Raw genomic sequence first — 18,549 nt, 5'->3', positions numbered from 1 at the left:
GAGGGAAGGACGAGGCTGTGGACCCACGCCGTTGCACTTTACAAGCACCGCCAAAAACGGATTCCCGTCTCGATGGCTGTTAAAAAAAATTGCGTTGGCTTCGGAGGCGGCTGCTGTCAAACTTGCACCAGTTCAGTCTGTCGTACGTCAGGGAAGGGACCAACACTGTGGGCAAAAGGGCTGGACGCTGATTGGCTGAGTGCCGCGCTACAGCAGGCAATTACATTTTCCACGTAATGTCCAATGATGTCCTGAGAGAATGTGTCACAGCGCCTGCCAAGAGACGTCTCTTTGATTGAGTAAAAATCAACAAGCGGCATGTAAACTGCCCTCGCACGCCCTCCCAATGAGCTTATACCTTGTCCATCCCTTGTCTACAGGGGCTACACTATACATATGCATTGTTTGCATTCATTGATCACCAATGTGAGACTACAAAAATCACTCTATTAATAACTTAAACTTGAGACAAAACCCATATCTTCAACGCGGAGCCTCGAGGTTTAAGTCACATTTTCATAAAAGTTAGATTTTGAAACGTGTACGTGACAGATCTTACTGCATAAGATCTCGGATCCCACGTGCGCTCACAGTAACGCTGGAGGGTGAGGTGACATCTTTCTGGACCTCTTTCCACGAGGGTAACATCATTGAGCCATGCTCAGTTTTCCCTCGAACAGTGACGCGATCCTTTGCCCACCACGGGATCCAGTCACGGTCATGATAGCAGGTAAAAGTTCAGCATACGTACATAGAAAAATAGATGTAATTGACGATTTTATTTTAAAACCCCCAAAAGAAGAAAACAGTGGAAAAAACACAAAGGTAAGAGATATACATACATGAAACAAGGTATAAAAATGTTTGTCTTGGTGTCAATGTGAATATAGAAAGTTAACATGATTGAGCATTAACATGAGAACGATGTTCCAGATGTGGCCCTTCGGGTGGTGACCACTGCCATCTGCAGTGGGCAAAGAAGCAGAGCTCCTGGTGCAAATGGAATAACAAACTTAATTAAAGAAGCAAAAGCGGCAGTTTAATGAAAATGAGTAGCCTGGTGCATGGAATGTCTACACAAAAAAAAACTCAATCGTCCAATGACGTCTCAATCTTTTGAACGAAAGAGACGAAACATTTATTTGAAAAATCACGGACCGGTTATCCATTTTGTCACACGCACATAAACTGCTCACGAAGACCACAGATAACGAATAATGGGTCAATTCGAGGGCCCACCAACAGCAAGCCGGTGTTTGTAAAGGTTTTCCCACCATTAACTACGGTCATGCTCCAACATAAATTCTAGAAAAAAGACGAGATTGAAGCCAGGAATGGTCCTCAGCGCCTTCGGTGTATCTCTGACAACTGCCACGGCTCGTTTTGCACAAATCATGGTTACCGTTTATTTGTTCCGTTTTTCCTGATATCATCTTGGTGAGATGTTTATTTATCTCACCAGGATGTAACCTTTCTTTTCATTTTCGTTAACATCACAAAACGTGCATTGACCATCATTTGTTTTCTCTGGCAGACCTGGGGTGAATTGTAATCCGTTGCAATTGTTTAGATTTTAAGTCTAAATCCAAACCGCCAAGGTGAATAGTATTAGCTCTATTCTTTGGTTCTTTCGGTAAAGTCACGTAGGTAGAAAAATTAAACAAAATAATAAATAATATATCACGACGTTTCGATCGCAACACCAAGCGGTCGTCCTCAGGCGGAAAAAATAATCCAACAGTGGAACTGCTGAACCAGGAAAAATGTCCCAACGAGCCAACAGGCCTCTTCTCGATCAAAACATCGAGGAATGAGAGCTTGCCATCATTTTCCACTTCCATGGTGAATTTGATGGGTGGGTGTATGGAATCGATGTGGTTGAAAAATTGGTTCGGTGCTGGCTGGCCATGTGGCCAGATGACAAAAGTGTCATCTACGTATCTCTTCCATAGGGAAGGACGCAGGGTGGATGCCAGGATGGCATCTGTTTCAAATTTCTCCGTGAAAACATTCGCTACCACTGGTGATAAGGGAGAACCCATAGGGGTACCTTTATTTTGTTTGTAGAATGTACCATTCCAGATGAAGTGTTGGTAAGGCAGTGCCTCACCAAAGTTTTCAATGATTGCTATCGTATCAGGTACAGGTACCTTGGTGAGCAGAGAGACGACATCGAAGCTGACAAACAAATCATCTGGAGACAGTGAAATGTCCTTGATTAGAGAAACCAAGTGAGCCCAGTTAAGTAACTGCTTCTGGCCACATGGCCAGCCAGCACTGAGCCAATTTGTTCAACCACATAAATTTTCCATAAAGCAATCCATCAAATTCACCATGGAAGTGGAAAATTATGGCAAGCTACCATTCCTGGATGTTTTGATCGAGAAGAGGCCTGATGGCTTGTTGGGACATTCTTCCTGGTTCAGCAATTCCACTGCTGGATTATTTTATCCGCCTAAGGAAGACCGCTTGGTGTTGCGATCAAAACGTCGTGATGTATTATTTATTTTGTTCTATTTTTCTACCTACGTGACTTTACCGAAAGAACCAAAGAGTATGGATTCCTGCAGTCACGAAAGCTTCAAATCGAGTATTAGCTCTGCTGATGCAATTGTATTTGCAATTGACTCCAGGTCTGCTGTGTGTATTGTTTCAAGGTACCTTGGTGAGCTTGCCATACACGAATCAAGAAAAACTGAATAATATAACTTTTCAAAGAACAAGCAATCAACTGCAATAACACACCTACATAGATTACCATATATATATAAAAAGAGGCTAATCTATCCATGGTATTTATGTTTCTGATGTTATTTATCTTTGTTTGTGTATCCATGTCCAGATAACTATTTCCGAGACTGCTTCAGCAAGTTTCAGCTGAATTCTAATGTTAAGCGGTTTATGTGAACAAGCACAAAATCTCAAAACAATATTAACCCACGACTCAATATCTAAGCTTGTAAGTCGCCGGTGCTGCTCATGCACTTTTCCATTTTTGATAATAGCCCAGAATGTGACTCGAACCCATGAAAATGGGGAGGGGGGTTGTCAATGGGACAGGCTTGCCCACTAGTCCATTCAAATTGTTTCATGAATTACCATAGATTCAGCACTCACTTGATGTCAGTTAACTATAACACATTTATAACAAGTACACTACAGTTACTAATACCATGCCTTCGAGGTCAATAAATTATGCACCACTTTGTAGGCAGTCGACAAAGATCCTATGTCACCCCTTATGCATCTACCGGCCACCAACGTAAGAATGTGGAATTGCCACAAATAGCTCAAGGCCACCAACAAAGATTTTAGCATCAGGACACCTTCACTCTTGCATGTACGTACGTTGAGCTTCTTTCGTACGTAGCCAACCGTGCTCATCGGAGGTGCGAAAGACTCTCGGACTTTTTTTTCCATGAATTCTGGTGAATGGGCGAGATTGAGGCCTGTTGCCTTCTCAGTGTAGGCCAGACGTGGGCAAAGTACGGCCCGTTGGGCTTTTTAATCGGGCCTGCCGAACTTGTCCAAATATTATTATTATTAAATTAAATTTTCCCCTTCTCCCGTAATGCCCCCATTTCCCCATTAGTTGGCGCACTTTGACCGGGAGTTACGATATGTTTTTGCATTGTTCATGTTCGTGCAATTTGTTAAATTGCCTTGCAAATAAATCCTTTGCTACCTGTTAAAGGCCAAATCCTTTCATGTAATTATTTTTACACGTCATTTATATTAGCTCACACGAACACTCCATCTGTTCCTGGCCCGGCCCCTCTGTCAAATTTTAGAACCCATTGTGGCCCGCGAGTCAAAAAATTTGCCCACCCCTGGTGTAGGCTGTGACCGGCCACTACAGTTCTCTGTGCCCGATGACGCGGCCTTCGCTGCTTGTGCGATCATCCCCGGCCAGCCAGCGCTCGTAAATGTGGTAGGGATCCGTGTTCCAATGCTTGTGGAAGGAGACTGGGGAATGGCTTGTGAGATAGTCGAGCGGATAGTCCTCCGGCCGTGCCTGCAAACACAACGCACGCTCCGTTAAGGTCCGGGGCAATGAGCAGAAGAAACTCAAAGAGCGTGTGTCAGCTCACGAAGGAAATACGCTGTGGCTTTATTTCACTATCCAACGTGCTTTGGTTTTGCCATGTGAGTGGTGCGTGTGGCAAGTTAAAATCATGTTTGGGTGTTGAATTAGCCTAGCATTCCTCTGCGGCTGGTAAAATTAGAACTGCTTTGTGGGAAGTCGTCGGCAACGGTTGTCGATGGAAATGTGAAAGTTCCATCACTGGCCCAGGTTCGCCAATGTCTGTATGTCAAACTTCTTTCACACCGTACATAGCCAACCATGGCGATCGGAGGTGCCGGGGGAAGGACAACAAACTAAACACAAAGAGCGGTTCTTAAAAAAAAATTGTTTTCAATCTAGATTTAAAAGTGCATAGCTCTAGTCGCTTCCTAATATTGGAAGGGCCAATAGTGATGGGTGATGGGTGCCTTGCCACCGCAAGTTGTTTGAGCAGGGAGACACAAAGTGCCCTTTAGTTTTCTGTCAATGCGTGCTGATGCAGCACAAAGCGGTACTCGTCTCCTCGACCATGATTTTTTGTTTTCAACTTTCCAACGGTTCAAGTTGAGCGCCCAGCCACCGTTAGCAAAAAAAATATAACTCGTCGATTAAACCATGGGTACACGAGAACTGCACAGTTATCAAAAAAACATTTGTGGTTTCGTGACAGTGCAGCGGGCACACCTGGTGGAACTGTGGGCTGTGAGTGGCAGGAATTGCCAGGCTCTTGAAGCACATGCCCAGCACCATGTCATCCGGAGCATCATCGCTGTAGCACTTGCAGCCACCGGCCATCAGCTTTTTCACTGCTTCACGGCTGAACACCATTCTGCAACAGAGAGAGAGAGACGCGACTGCACCATCAATTCACCCTCAATGCACCCGTTCTTGTTGGAACTGAAAAGCTGAGTAGAGTTGAGCCCGAATGCATGTATGTATGTTGAATTGGAGGTGGGACGGAAGGACAACAAACTCAACACAAAAATCCAAATAGTTCCCTTTCTCTTATAGAATTGGGAATTTATTCAGAAACGCTGACAGATTTGTTTGCAAGGGGTAACCAGATGCTCTAGGATTGGTATGTTAAGAGGCCAAGAGATATAAGTACAGCAACGGATTATTGAATATACCTGTATGTGTGGTGCCCCCTTATGTGTCGGTCCTATCTGGGTACTGCAGTTTACTTCTGCATGCCGAATACTCATTAATGGAATTGGACAAACATGCCAATGCAGGACCCTCCTGAAAATGTGCTTGGGGGCACCACGGTGGCGAGATGTTGACTACCTTGCCTGGTATGCAGGAGGTCTCCCCGTGGTCGCGTGTATTTTTCTCCGGGTGCTCCGGTTTTTCCTCTCCACATTTAGAATCAACTTCAAGCGTTCATGGAGTATTTGGCTGCTGCTATAATGTCCACGTGATAAGCCACTTCGTTGAGCTATCATTTGTGGCCATGTTACTTCTGAAAAAAGAGCTATATAGCTCAGTGGGTCTTACCTGGTAAAATAAAAAAAGTTTAGTTGAATAGTTTAAATAGCTTAGACTAAGTGCACGTTTCCTGGACAAAGCGTGTTTTGTATTCATATATTTTTAGTAAGTCTCGTAAAATGTGTCACGTCTGAACCAATCAAATGCTCATTCTCGAACATCTACTGAAGTTTCTGCTGTCCCCTTCCGTACGACGGCTTTTCAACTCCTCAGTCACAACGCCCACTTGCGCATCACGAATGCCACACAATCCTGACCTAAAATTCCCAAGCAAGCTCACGGGCTTTCCACGAAGGGGGGAGGGGTTTGCAACTGTACAACCTGCTGCACTGTGAGCTAACGCAAGCGGCGAAAAGACTGTCCGTGATGCGTGACTCCGAGACACTCCCTCGCACAGCACAGATGGAAATCGATAAGCAACTGGAAGCTGCAGCACCCCCCCCCCCCCGCCGAGTGATTCTCTCACAGGAAAGGCATATGTCAGCTGCCATATCATAATGCAGGTGTGGCCTTTGTTAGTGTGCAGATAAACACGTCCTCTTGTGCCGAAATGTCAACGCGGGCCTACGAACGTGCTCAAAAGTAGATGCGCCTCCCTGCAGAATGCGTACAGCCACAGAAACGGCCACACAGGGCCTCATTGTGTTGTGTAAAATGTTTGTTTCCGTGGGCTATTTGGAGGAAAAGCACTCGTGTTTCCATTACCAACAAACAGGGCAAAATTGTCCAAGTGAATGGGTTTAAGCTGCTACATCAAGATCTTATGTGGCTCTGAATCCTTTAATGTTTTGCCATATTTTGAAATGCTATAAAATAACATGAATAATGCGAGTAATCGATCACAATAATTGTCTCTTATTCAGCCGGAAAGCTCCACTAAATCCTGACACATTTTCTGTTTGTGGTCTGTGGCCAATCATTTTGGATGAGGAGATAAACAGGAATATGTCGTGCCTATAACTATAATCCGTGATGCAATGCTAAAGAGAACACGAAAGGAACTTGTACATTCTTGATTTGAAGCTTTCGTGACTGCATGAATCCACAACTCTTTGGTTCTTTCGGTAAAGTCACGTATAGGTAGAAAATAAAATAAAACAAATCACGACGTTTCGGTCGCGATGCAAGCGACCTTCATCAGGTGGCACCGATACAGCGGGACAACCGCTGACATAGGAGAACGAGCTGCTGACCACAAGAGTTTATAAAGAGTTGTGGTGGGCCCCAACCCAAGGGTAAGTGGGCGGAGCTAGAGAAGGAAGAAAGGGGGGGGAGGGTGAGAGGGGGGTGGGCGCAGGTGATCGGTGGAAGGCAGACAGCAGCTGTGCCTGTGGGGCCAATGTGAGAAATTAGCATGTAAATTAGCATGTAAACATCCTGCCTGCCGTTTTGTAATTTCTCACATCAACAGGGCGACTCCCTTCCCCATCCTCCTCCTGTTTACATGCTAATTTACACTTACATGCATATTTCTCACATTGGCCCCACAGGCACAGCGTCTCTCTGCCTTCCACAGGCACAGCGTCTCTCTGCCTTCCACAGGCACAGCGTCTCTCTGCCTTCCACAGGCACAGCGTCTCTCTGACTTCCACAGGCACAGCGTCTCTCTGCCTTCCGCAGGCACAGCGTCTCTCTGACTTCCACAGGCACAGCGTCTCTCTGACTTCCGCAGGCACAGCGTCTCTCTGACTTCCACAGGCACAGCATCTCTCTGCCTTCCACAGGCACAGCGTCTCTCTGACTTCCACAGGCACAGCGTCTCTCTGCCTTCCACAGGCACAGCGTCTCTCTGCCTTCCACAGGCACAGCGTCTCTCTGACTTCCACAGGCACAGCGTCTCTCTGACTTCCACAGGCACAGCGTCTCTCTGCCTTCCACAGGCACAGCGTCTCTCTGCCTTCCACAGGCACAGCGTCTCTCTGACTTCCACAGGCACAGCGTCTCTCTGCCTTCCACAGGCACAGCGTCTCTCTGCCTTCCACAGGCACAGCGTCTCTCTGCCTTCCACAGGCACAGCGTCTCTGCCTTCCACAGGCACAGCGTGTCTCTGACTTCCGCAGGCACAGCGTCTCTCTGCCTTCCACAGGCACAGCGTCTCTCTGCCTTCCACAGGCACAGCGTCTCTCTGACTTCCACAGGCACAGCATCTCTCTGCCTTCCACAGGCACAGCGTCTCTCTGACTTCCACAGGCACAGCGTCTCTCTGACTTCCGCAGGCACAGCGTGTCTCTGCCTTCCACAGGCACAGCGTCTCTCTGACTTCCGCAGGCACAGCGTCTCTCTGCCTTCCACAGGCACAGCGTCTCTCTGACTTCCGCAGGCACAGCGTCTCTCTGACTTCCGCAGGCACAGCGTCTCTCTGACTTCCACAGGCACAGCGTCTCTCTGCCTTCCACAGGCACAGCGTCTCTCTGACTTCCACAGGCACAGCGTCTCTCTGACTTCCGCAGGCACAGCGTGTCTCTGCCTTCCACAGGCACAGCGTCTCTCTGCCTTCCGCAGGCACAGCGTCTCTCTGACTTCCACAGGCACAGCGTCTCTCTGACTTCCACCGATCACCTGTGCCCACCCCCCTCTCACCCTCCCCCCCTTGCCCCCCCCCCCCCTTCTTCCTTCTCTAGCTTCACCCACTTACCCTTGGGTTGGGCCCACCACAACTCTTTATAAACTCTTGTTCTCAGCAGCTCTTTCTCCTATGTCAGCGGTTGTCCTGCTGTATCGGTGAAGGTCGCTTGTGTTGCGATCGAAACGTCGTGATTTGTTTTATTTTATTTATAACTACGTGACTTTACCGAAAGAACCAAAGAGTATGACCTTGTACATAACAACTCCTCACTACATTATTAGCTCATCATCAACTCACTGCTGGTTGAAAGCCTCCCAAAGCCAACAAAATCTGGAATGATCCTGCTCTGTAATAACCACATTTTCAAAAAACATCGTCTACATTTTGTTACTATCCTTGCAAATATTTGTGTTAATAAAATGTAGCCCTTGCTTTTGAGAGCTTTGGATGACTGCATCAATTTCCATTGAATTATATTCCTTGCCATGGTCTACAAAGGCTCGGAATAATGATCTCCGATATTCAATTGTCTTTTTTCAGTATCTTCTTGATTGTGCATGATCGATGATGACAAAATACCTTCCAATATCTTGCTTGCTCGCGTGACTGGCTGGCCTCTTCAGCCGCCAATTTTCTTCCCAATTATATGCACGAACGATTCACATACATTTTGATTTAAAGCTTTCGTGACTGCAGGGATTCATATTCTTGGTTCTTTCGGTAAAGTCACCACGTAGAAGGGAAACAATAAAATAATAAAAATATAAAACAATAAAATTATCACGACGTTTCGACTGCAACACAAGCAATCATCATCAGGTGTGAAATCCAAAACAACAAAATTTGAAAAAAGTGGCGTTTTTTTAACGTTAGCACCACGGAGAGCGATTTGACAGTTTGTTCAGATGGACGAGTCCATCTATGTTCGGAAAAGAGGAGGGTGGAGACGAAAAATAATGGATGCGGTTTGAAAGTCACCTTAAGCGTGATCAATCAAATTTTCTTATTGTGGTTTTCACACCTGATGATGATTGATTGTGTTGCAGTCGAAACGTCGTGAGAATTTTATTGTTTTATATTTTTATTTTACTGTTTCCCTTCTACGTGGTGACTTTACCGAAAGAACCAAGAATGCGATTCACGTACATTTGACAGTGTGAATGCCTCCGTTAATTTACAAGGGAGTTTTGTCTCAAATTGTTAACAGAAGAATGACTGAGCCATCATTCAACAATCGAGTGACTTCATCTCGATGCGCTAATTAGTAAATAGGTGAGATAATCTTTAGTCCAACGGCGATTCTCAACTTCTTTGGTGATATCCACGGCTATTGCATATGGTCCAGGAGCTTTCCCTTTTGTAAAACCTTTCCTTGGGATGCAAACGTTTTATGTATTTACTCTGTCCATCTGCCTGTCTCTATCACAGAAAAACGCTTTTAAAGATGATCCAATATGCGCAAAACTTTGTCCACAATAAAGGGGTTTTCTGGGGTTAGATTGGGTAAATATAAATGTGTCGTTAAATCGTTCTGTTGCCGGAACCCGGTGGGTGACATGGCCGAGTGGTACGGCTTGCTGCAAAGGTTCACAGTTCGAATCCAGCGGCCGCCCCGATAATTACCGCGGTGTGCAATAACTATTATAACACACTCCGTCTGGCTTCACGCAGTGGGCTTTAAAGACCGTGTGACGTCATTCGCAAGAGTAGGCCATTGTGCTGACATCAGGATCCAATTGTTTATATGGTGAAACAGGTGATCCTCAGAGGCAAAGTTGACCTAGGGGAGGCCAAGTTCTGGTATCACTTGCTACTGATGTCTGCCATGACCTAGAACCGAACTCAGGTCATTGAGATTGTAGCACTGTGTGTTGTCTACACCACCATTCCCCATAGCCCCATATGTAAAGTTTAGACCAAATGGGCTGTTGCCTGCAAGTGCTGTTTGCGAGTATCTATTAACAGGGCCAGGCTTGGCGATGCACTTTTAAACCTAGATTGATGTTCGAACATGCATACACCACGGCCAGTGTTTGTCCCCTCAGTGGTAATGTTTAAACACTGCACCAGGTAACATAATCACCACTGCTGTTAACCGTGGCCTGGCATCAAATTCTGGTTGCCAGGTTTGTATCACAGTGTGCTAATAACCACGCTACTGCTCCCCATGCAAAACAAAACAAAGATCCCCCCGTACAACCTTAACAAACTGTTGGGGCAAGTCCTGTTAGCCAGTACAGCACACCACGCCCGGCTGCCTTTGTGTCCCGAGTGGCGATATTTACACATCAGACTAGGTACTCATTTGAGGCTGAATCGACTTAGGGGAGTCCCAGGACGAGCTCAGATAATTATAATCGTCACACGAAGGAGTTGCCAGCACCACGCCTGACCACCTTTGTCTTCCTAGTGGCGATATTTACACATCGGACTAGGTACTCATTTGAGGCTGAGTCGACCTAGGGGAGGCCCAGGACGAGCTCAGATAATCGTCACTGGTGTTGGCCGTGCGCGTAAATCGAACCGGGGCACGGGGTTCATAGCGGAGCACGTTAACTGCTGCACCACCGCTCCCTATATACACACACACACAAAGGCAAAGGCACACACGCACATGCACACGCAAATGTGAAAGAAAAATACTGACCCGCCGCCACCAGTTATGTAGCTGTAGCCACCACCAGTCAGTAGCCCATAGCCGTAGCGCTCTCCCAGGTACACAGGCTCAGTTGGGTCATAGCAGCTCAGCAGCTTCTGCAATCTGGGCACACTGGCAGGAAAACCAACAGCGACACATTTGGCATCACAGAGTAAATGTGAAATATCCACCTCTGACTAGAGGCCATCAAAGAATATCTAGGTCTTGAACTTGCGCTGGCAATTAAATGAAACTGTTGGCACAGAGCCGTCAAAAACAGCATTTAAGCTGAATTCATCTCGGGGAGACTCAAGCCAGATTCGGCTACAAACTGCTGCTTATTATATGAATGGCCCAGGATTCAAACCCTGGTTGCTAGTCTTATGATACAGTCCTAGTCTCTACAAAGAGAGAGATAAAGATCCTCGTATAGCCTTAACAGACTGTTGGGGCAAGTGCTGTTAGCGAGCAGCACCTATTAAGGGCCGATACGGCACACGAGGGGGTGGGTGACCAACAACACACTCGGCCGTCTTTGTCTCCCCAGTGGCGATGTTTACACTCCACACCATGTACATATGCTAAAATTATTTCGCACCGTACGTAGCCAACTGTACTAATCAGAGCAACGGGTACAAATTCGAGGCCGAGCTGACCTAGGGGAGGCCCAGAACCGATTCAAATAAATCGTAACTGGTGTTGGCCATGAGCGGGAATCTAACTCGGGTCGCCAGATTTGTAGCGCAGCGTGCTAACCGTAGCACCACCGCTCCTGCCTAGTCTCTCCAACACCACTTCACACACACGTGCAATTCCAACAAATCACATAACAGAGATGTACACACATTGCAAAATGTCAAAGAGAGTATGTCATTGGTATGCAGGTGTAATATAGGATAAGCATTTGTCTTACAATGAGTGAAATACTGATAATCTGGTACATCATAAGGGAAGGTCTTCATCCAGAAGTGGATTGATAATGGGCTGTAAATTGCTTTTATTATGGTCACTAATATAATGCCATTGCTTAAATCAGCACACCATGTTTCCTTGCATAGCTTCATGGTGTTGAATAATCCGGGAACACTTTATTAACGAAAACCATGACTCTAGATATGCAGCCGACGCAAGTGGTGCCTTTTGCACCAGTTTCACTGACTGCCTCGCCTTAAAAAAAAAAACACCCATCTCCTTTTTTGGGTTTTGTGCTCAAAACATGCCTTGCTTATATTTAAACCAGCCGTGACTCACGATGAGCAGCATCGACCGCCATTTCCAGTGAGGTGACAATCGAGCGGGCCCGCGTGTCACCACCGGCAATGAATCGTAATGATGCAAGGGATCATGTTGAAGGATGGAGGTGGTGGCCGGGTGGACTCGGGGTGCTGCTCTCCACCGTGTGTGGATCGGAGGTCACGTGAAGGTTATCTCGAAAGGAAGCTCTGTGACATCCACTTCCGAGAGCCAATCTCCCTACGCGCATGGTCGCACACCCCTGCGAGGATTCTGAAAGGACACTTGGTCTCGTGACGTGACGGCGACGTAGCAGTCAGGATAAAGTTGGGGGGAGATCACGCATTTTTGTTGATCTCGTCAAGGAGGAAAAACCTTCACGCAAACTCTGGTCATCCTCGAACAAAAACGGTCACCGCATCGCGCCCTTTCAGACGCACTTCCGCGGCCATCTGGAACGCTCTTCCTTCCGATATTAGGAAGCCACCGGAGCTATGCACTTTTAAATAATCTGGATTGAAAACTAATTTCTTGAGAACTGCTTTTTGTATTCTTGGCTCTTTCGGTAAAGTCACGTAGAAGGGAAACAATAAAATAAGAAAAATATAAAACAATAAAAACAATAAAATTATTTTATTGTTTCCCTTCTACGTGACTTTACCAAAAGAACGAAGAATATGAATCCCTGCAGTCACGAAAGCTTAAAATCAAAATTTAACTGCTTTTTGTTTTTAGTTTGTTGTCTTTCCCCCGTACTTCTGATTTTCATGGTTGGCGACGTACGGTGTGACAGAAGTTCAACATGTGCACACACATGCTCAATACGGCCTGCTTTTTCACCAGCTATGCTTAGCTTTAAAAAAATGTTTTAATCAACAGCCGAACAGAAAGTCGCAGCAAAGTGGCCTCATTTATGACCCACGTCGGGGTGAGTTTCACCTCCTTGCGTTTGCGCCCGGCTCCCCGTTGTAGCGAGTTGATGCACACGGGTCGGTTACTTTGACTACATCGCAAGAGCCATTAATGATTCCTAATTGATTTTTTGAGTTAGGTCAAACGTCGATTTTGATTCATCTCTAGCTGCGAAAAGATTACGCGTTGAGAAAATCCACGGCGTGAATGTGGCTTCGGGATCAGTTTGATGTCTATCCATTGCAAAGGATTACGTAGCTGCGCGTGGGACAGTGCACACCTATAATCCGGAAAGTGAGAGGTTGGTGGATCACGAGGATTTGTGGAAAGTTAACAGTGGGGGTGGGGGGCAAACAGGGTGGAGAAGCTACAGCTAGTTACAGCTCAATAAACAATCCAATCCAACCTTATACAGATTCCTATCTGCAGATGATTTAATGCTGTCTTTTCCCATCACCTGCTCGCACAACCAGCTACCCACAGAGGAATATCGGCTCGCCTTAGCCTGTGAAGGTGTACGCGCACTGTGCTGCAAACCCAGGCACCCGAAATAGATTCTCCGCTCAAGACTAACACCAGTGGCGAGTAACGTGTGAACCAGTCCTGGTCTCCTTCCCTTCACCAATTTGCACTGACCATCCTGGTGAAGTATGGTCAAGCACCCCCCAAGACCAACAGGGCAAGCTGTGGCCTTTGTTCTGCGGTTCATTGACAAATGGCTGCCGATTACTTATTTACAATAATTATTATTGATTCTGGTTGGTGAGGAATTTCAGGCTGAAGATGACGACAGTCAAAAACATCAGAACCGTAAAATAAAATCTTGTGGTGCTCCAACTTGTTGTCAGAAGTATCATATTCCCAGCAATGATCCATAAATAATGTATACTACAATACACCTGCTTGCAGTGATTACTTAAAAGAAACAGTGTTCACATTGAAGTTGGGTTTGTAAAATGAAGTATTGATTTTTTTTCCATAAAGCTCACTGACTGTGCTGGTTTTGACCAGCTTGATGGCCATTATTCGAGAACTCATCACCGTACAATCAAGATGCACAAAGCACTGGCCATCAGTAGGCAAGATGAAGAGAAAAGCGAGCGGGCTCTCCAGCTCGCGATCCATCTTCATGTTCCACCGCAGTGAACACTTTGACCCCGGTGTTATTTGAGTAAAAAAAATGGGAACCAAGTGATTAATAACTACGAAGAAAAACAGCAGGCGGCGTGGCAAGCATCACCCACGGTACTACGCGGTGTCGATGCTACGTCACGATGCGGCTTGCTGAGCGTGGGGGCCGCGTGCTTGTGATCCAGTGATAAGGATTACAGGAAGGGTTTCCGAATCATAACTTCCGCATTTCCCCCCGCCCCCGCACCTTTGATGAACACGGCTGGCTACATACACATGTACATACTTGTGATGCACACAACCGCCAATGCTTCAAGGCGGCCAAAAGATGGCAGCACAGCGAGCGAGTTCAAGATCCGTATGGACTTTGAAAAATTATCCAACTCTCTTATTTGGTGTGGTTTCTTGCAGATACAATTCCGGATTCCTCTCACAATATGCAAAACACTCATTAGAAAATGACTGGCCAAACATCCCAATGTCTTGGCAAAAGACTCGACAATCAATGACAACATTCTGGATAAATGGAGGGGCCTGTTAAATACTCGTTGACATCGACTGGAGTACAGTGAAACCTTGGATTGCGAGTAACTTGGTCTGCGGGTGTTTTGCAAGACGAGCAAAATTTTTAATAAAATATTAATTTGATAAACGAGCGAGGTCTTGCAATACAAGTAGTACGTATACGTTGTGTCTGCCGAGCATCACGTGATCACAACTGACATACGAGTGCTTTGATATACGAGTGCTTTGGATTACAAACACGTTTCCGGAACGAATTATCCTCGCAATCCAAGGTTTTACTGTATTTACTTTTATGCACAAATATGGCCAGGATTACATTCCAGACATATGCAAAAAACAAATGTACATCTGCCAGACGACAGAAATGCGAGCTGTGGGGATGGAGACATGGGTTTGGTTCATTCCCTACATAGCAAATAGCAGCTACACCCCTCTACCTGCTCCAAATACCTTGGAAACAATCACCTACTTTTGCTTCCTGAAGAATAATTCACGGCTGGATGAAGGCCTCCAAATGCCCTGTATATCATAGTGGTTCACGTGATCTTACCCAACCATGCTGGTGAGTGTTGGTTGGTCAAGGGGGGAGAGGGGAGCCCAGGGTTAGTTCAGATATCACTTGCGACTGATGTTAGCCGTGACTAACATCAGACGTCACTTGCCACTGATGTTAGCCGTGACTAACATCAGACGTCACTTGCCACGGATGTTAGCCGTGACTAACATCAGATATCACATGCCACTGATGTCAGCCGTGACTAACATCAGATATCACTTGCCACGGATGTCAACCGTGACTAACATCAGACGTCACTTGCCACTGATGTTAGCCGTGACTAACATCAGATATCACTTGCCACTAATGTAAGCTGTGAATAACATCAGATATCACTTGCCACGGATGTCAGCCGTGACTAACATCAGACGTCACTTGCCACTGATGTTAGCCGTGACTAACATCAGATATCACTTGCCACTGATGTTAGCCGTGACTAACATCAGATATAACTTGCCACTGATGTTAGCCGTGACTAACATCAGACCGTAACTAACATCAGGTATCACTTGCCACTGATGCTAGCCAGGACTGAACAGATATCACTCTACAAGGGGTTCTTAGTGTGCTCAAATCCAACCCCTCACATAACAATATTTTTTGTATGAGTTCACAAAGACAACAAAGAAAATCAACACGTCTCATAGCTGAAATGAGCAAGGGGCTGGCACTCATCTCTGTTGATGGGGATAACCATTGTTCACATCCCACGAAAGTGGTGCTCATCTTATCCACCGTAGAGGGATGATGGGATGTGTCGACCTTGCATTGAGATTTGAACTCAAATCCTTTCAATTGTGATTGAAAGAGGCCCCCCCTCCCAGTCAGATGAAGATGGGGATAACAGCAGGGCTTCAGAAAAAAGCCTAATATTAGATCAGTCACTCACGGATATATACGAAAGCCTTTGAACATTCTGGGTGCCGCTGATACTGTATGTGTCTGTATATATATAGTACAAACACCACACAATGCGTACGTGTGTGTATGTATGCACGTGTTATTACTAAATTCCATTCGACAAAATGACATTCCATTACTTTAAAAGAGGATTTCTCTCCTTAAAGCACGACGCAAATAGCAATGGATTCGCCTTCTGTGCAAGATGCCAAGATTTTGAATGCACAAGATGCACTCGCTCACCCTCCTGCACGTACAGACATGGTGCCTTCGACGCCAAAGCCTTCATCGCAAAGTTTTCGTTTTTAGATTTTAGTTTGAATATAAGAACCCTCTGCTTTGATCCATTAATAACTCAAATGAACATACCTCTTTTGCCTGCCCTTTTGCAACGCTATGACTCATACCTACTCTAATACTATGTAACAAAATTTTTGTTCCTGGGTAATAAGTGTTATTTCGGAATTGCTTATGCCTAAAAAGTAAAGAAAATGGCTATTATTCCCCACAAGCTTTGCTTTTGTGACCAGGAAGGTGATATTTTGAAATGTACCTATTTTCAATGAGAAAACGGGCGAATTTGTGTCTTTTCGGTCACATAAAGTCAGAAAAAACATTAATCTAAATTAACATGTATTTATACTAAAGTAATACAAAAATGACTACAAAAGATTTAGAAGTGATTCGTTTTTCGAGATTTACGATTATACTGTAAATCACTTTCATGAATCAGCCCCCAAATGTAGTCTCTCATCATGTTCTCGTTATAGTGTCTTTGGTAGCGGTGTTCAAAGTCCAGTATATGCTGGTGGAAGTGCTCTCCTTGCTCCTCCGAGTACGCTCCCATGTTCTCCTTGAATTTATCAAGATGAGCATCAAGGATATGGACTTTGAGGGACATCCTACAGCCCGTTGTGCCGTAGTTCTTCACCAGAGTCTCAACCAGCTCCACATAGTTTTCGACCTTGTGATTGCCCAGGAAGCCACGAACCACTACGACAAAGCTGTTCCAAGCCGCTTTCTCCTTACTAGTGAACTTCTTGGGGAATTTATTAGGGAAGAAGTCTTGAAGGCTGCCGACTTCTTATCTACAGCTCTGACAGATTGTTTCATAAGGCCAAATTTGATGTGCAGTGGTGGCATCAGCACCTTCCGGGGGTCCAGCAGTGGCTCCCACTTGACGTTGTTCCTCCCCACACAGAATTCGGTCCGTTGTGGCCAGTCCAGCCTGTGGTAGTGCGCCTTGGTGTCCCTGTTGTCCCAAAGGCAAAGATAGCAGGGAAACTTGGTAAGACCGCCTTGGAGACCCATCAAGAATGCCATCATTTTGAAGTCTCCGATGACCTCCCAGCCGTACTCATCATACTTCAAGGCGTCCAGCAAGGTCTTGATGCTGTTGTCATCTTCTTTGAGGTGCACCGAGTGAGCCAGGGGAAGAGACGGGTACTTGTTATCATTATGGAGCAGCACGGCTTTGAGGCTCCTGGATGAGCTGTCAATGAAGAGGCGCCACTCATTCTGGTTACAGGCGATTCCGATTGCCTCGAACAGACTGGTAACATTGTGGCAGAAGCAGAGCCCATCTTGACAGGTGAAGAAGCTGCAAAAAGGTTGGTGACGCTTCCTCTGATCTGCGACTTGCACACTTTCAACCAACAAGTTCCAATGCTTGAGCCTAAACTTCAAAAGCTCAGCATTGGACTTTGTGAGAGCAAGATCTCTGATCAAGTCGTTGAGATCTTTTTGGTTGGGGTAGTATGGGTTTCTCTCCTCAGCTCCACCTCTGAAATTGTCATCTGGATCTGCAACGTCTTCCTCGCTCTCTGACTTGCTGCTCTCTTCTAAAGACGGCTGCTCTCTCTCCGGAGGAGTGGGTACGGGGAGCTCATGGCAGTGTGGCACCGGGGCGATGGATGAAGGAAGGTCCGGATACGTGATAGCAGGTGCATTCTTGCCAGTCCGACGTTTGGAAGGGTCCACCATGCAGAAGTAGCAGCTGCTTGAGTGGTCAGTGGGTTCTCGCTAAATTCTTGGGATAGCGATCTTCATGGCTCTCTTTTCCCCTCTGTACCATTCTACAAAAATACAGTTATTTCACCCATGACTAATGTGTAAGAGATTCTCGCAACATTTTTCATACGGGGCCATCCATAAATGACGTCACGCGATTTTGGTCGATTTTTTACCCCCCCCCTCCCCCCCTCGTCACACGGCGTCACAAAAAGTCAGACCCCCCTCAAATATGACGTCACAAAGCTATGCCCCCCCCTAAAACCATATTTCCATTTTGAAAATAAAAGATGCTTCAAATTGCTTTAAACTATTGTCATTGTAGTGCGTATTTAATTAGGCGCTGCACTCTGATGCTGTAGGAGAAAACACTGATTAAAAAGTAGGAGTTGGAAAGCTGAAATTTAGCGTAAAATTCACTTGAAAATATTCATCGTCTAACCAAAACTGCAGATGTTCAGGATATTATATTGAAATTCTCTCATAATTATCAAATACTAGCTTTACTACCCAGCTTCGCCCGA

At 45.8% G+C, this 18,549-nt stretch overlaps 1 protein-coding gene across 1 annotated transcript in view; it reads right to left on the bottom strand.

Annotated features, from left to right (window-relative positions):
• Positions 1-760: 760 nt before the first annotated feature.
• B3GLCT (beta 3-glucosyltransferase) overlaps positions 761-18,549 on the bottom strand; it is a 61,701-nt gene continuing 43,912 nt past the window's right edge. Inside the window, exons 13-15 of the mRNA XM_032955173.2 lie at positions 10,768-10,890; positions 4,751-4,895; positions 761-4,015 (exon numbers count right to left, since the gene is read on the bottom strand). Of these exons, the coding sequence (XP_032811064.2) occupies positions 3,854-4,015; positions 4,751-4,895; positions 10,768-10,890 (430 nt within the window). The 3' untranslated portion in view covers positions 761-3,853. The remainder of the gene's footprint in view (positions 4,016-4,750; positions 4,896-10,767; positions 10,891-18,549) is intronic.

This window comes from Petromyzon marinus, chromosome 16 (genome assembly GCF_048934315.1).
Source record: "Petromyzon marinus isolate PM22_M1 ecotype Great Lakes invasive population chromosome 16, UKy_Petmar_22M1.pri1.0, whole genome shotgun sequence".
Classification (NCBI taxonomy): Eukaryota; Metazoa; Chordata; class Hyperoartia; order Petromyzontiformes; family Petromyzontidae; genus Petromyzon; species Petromyzon marinus.
Note: the sequence above shows the minus strand (reverse complement) of the source record. Positions and strands in the feature narration are given on the sequence as shown.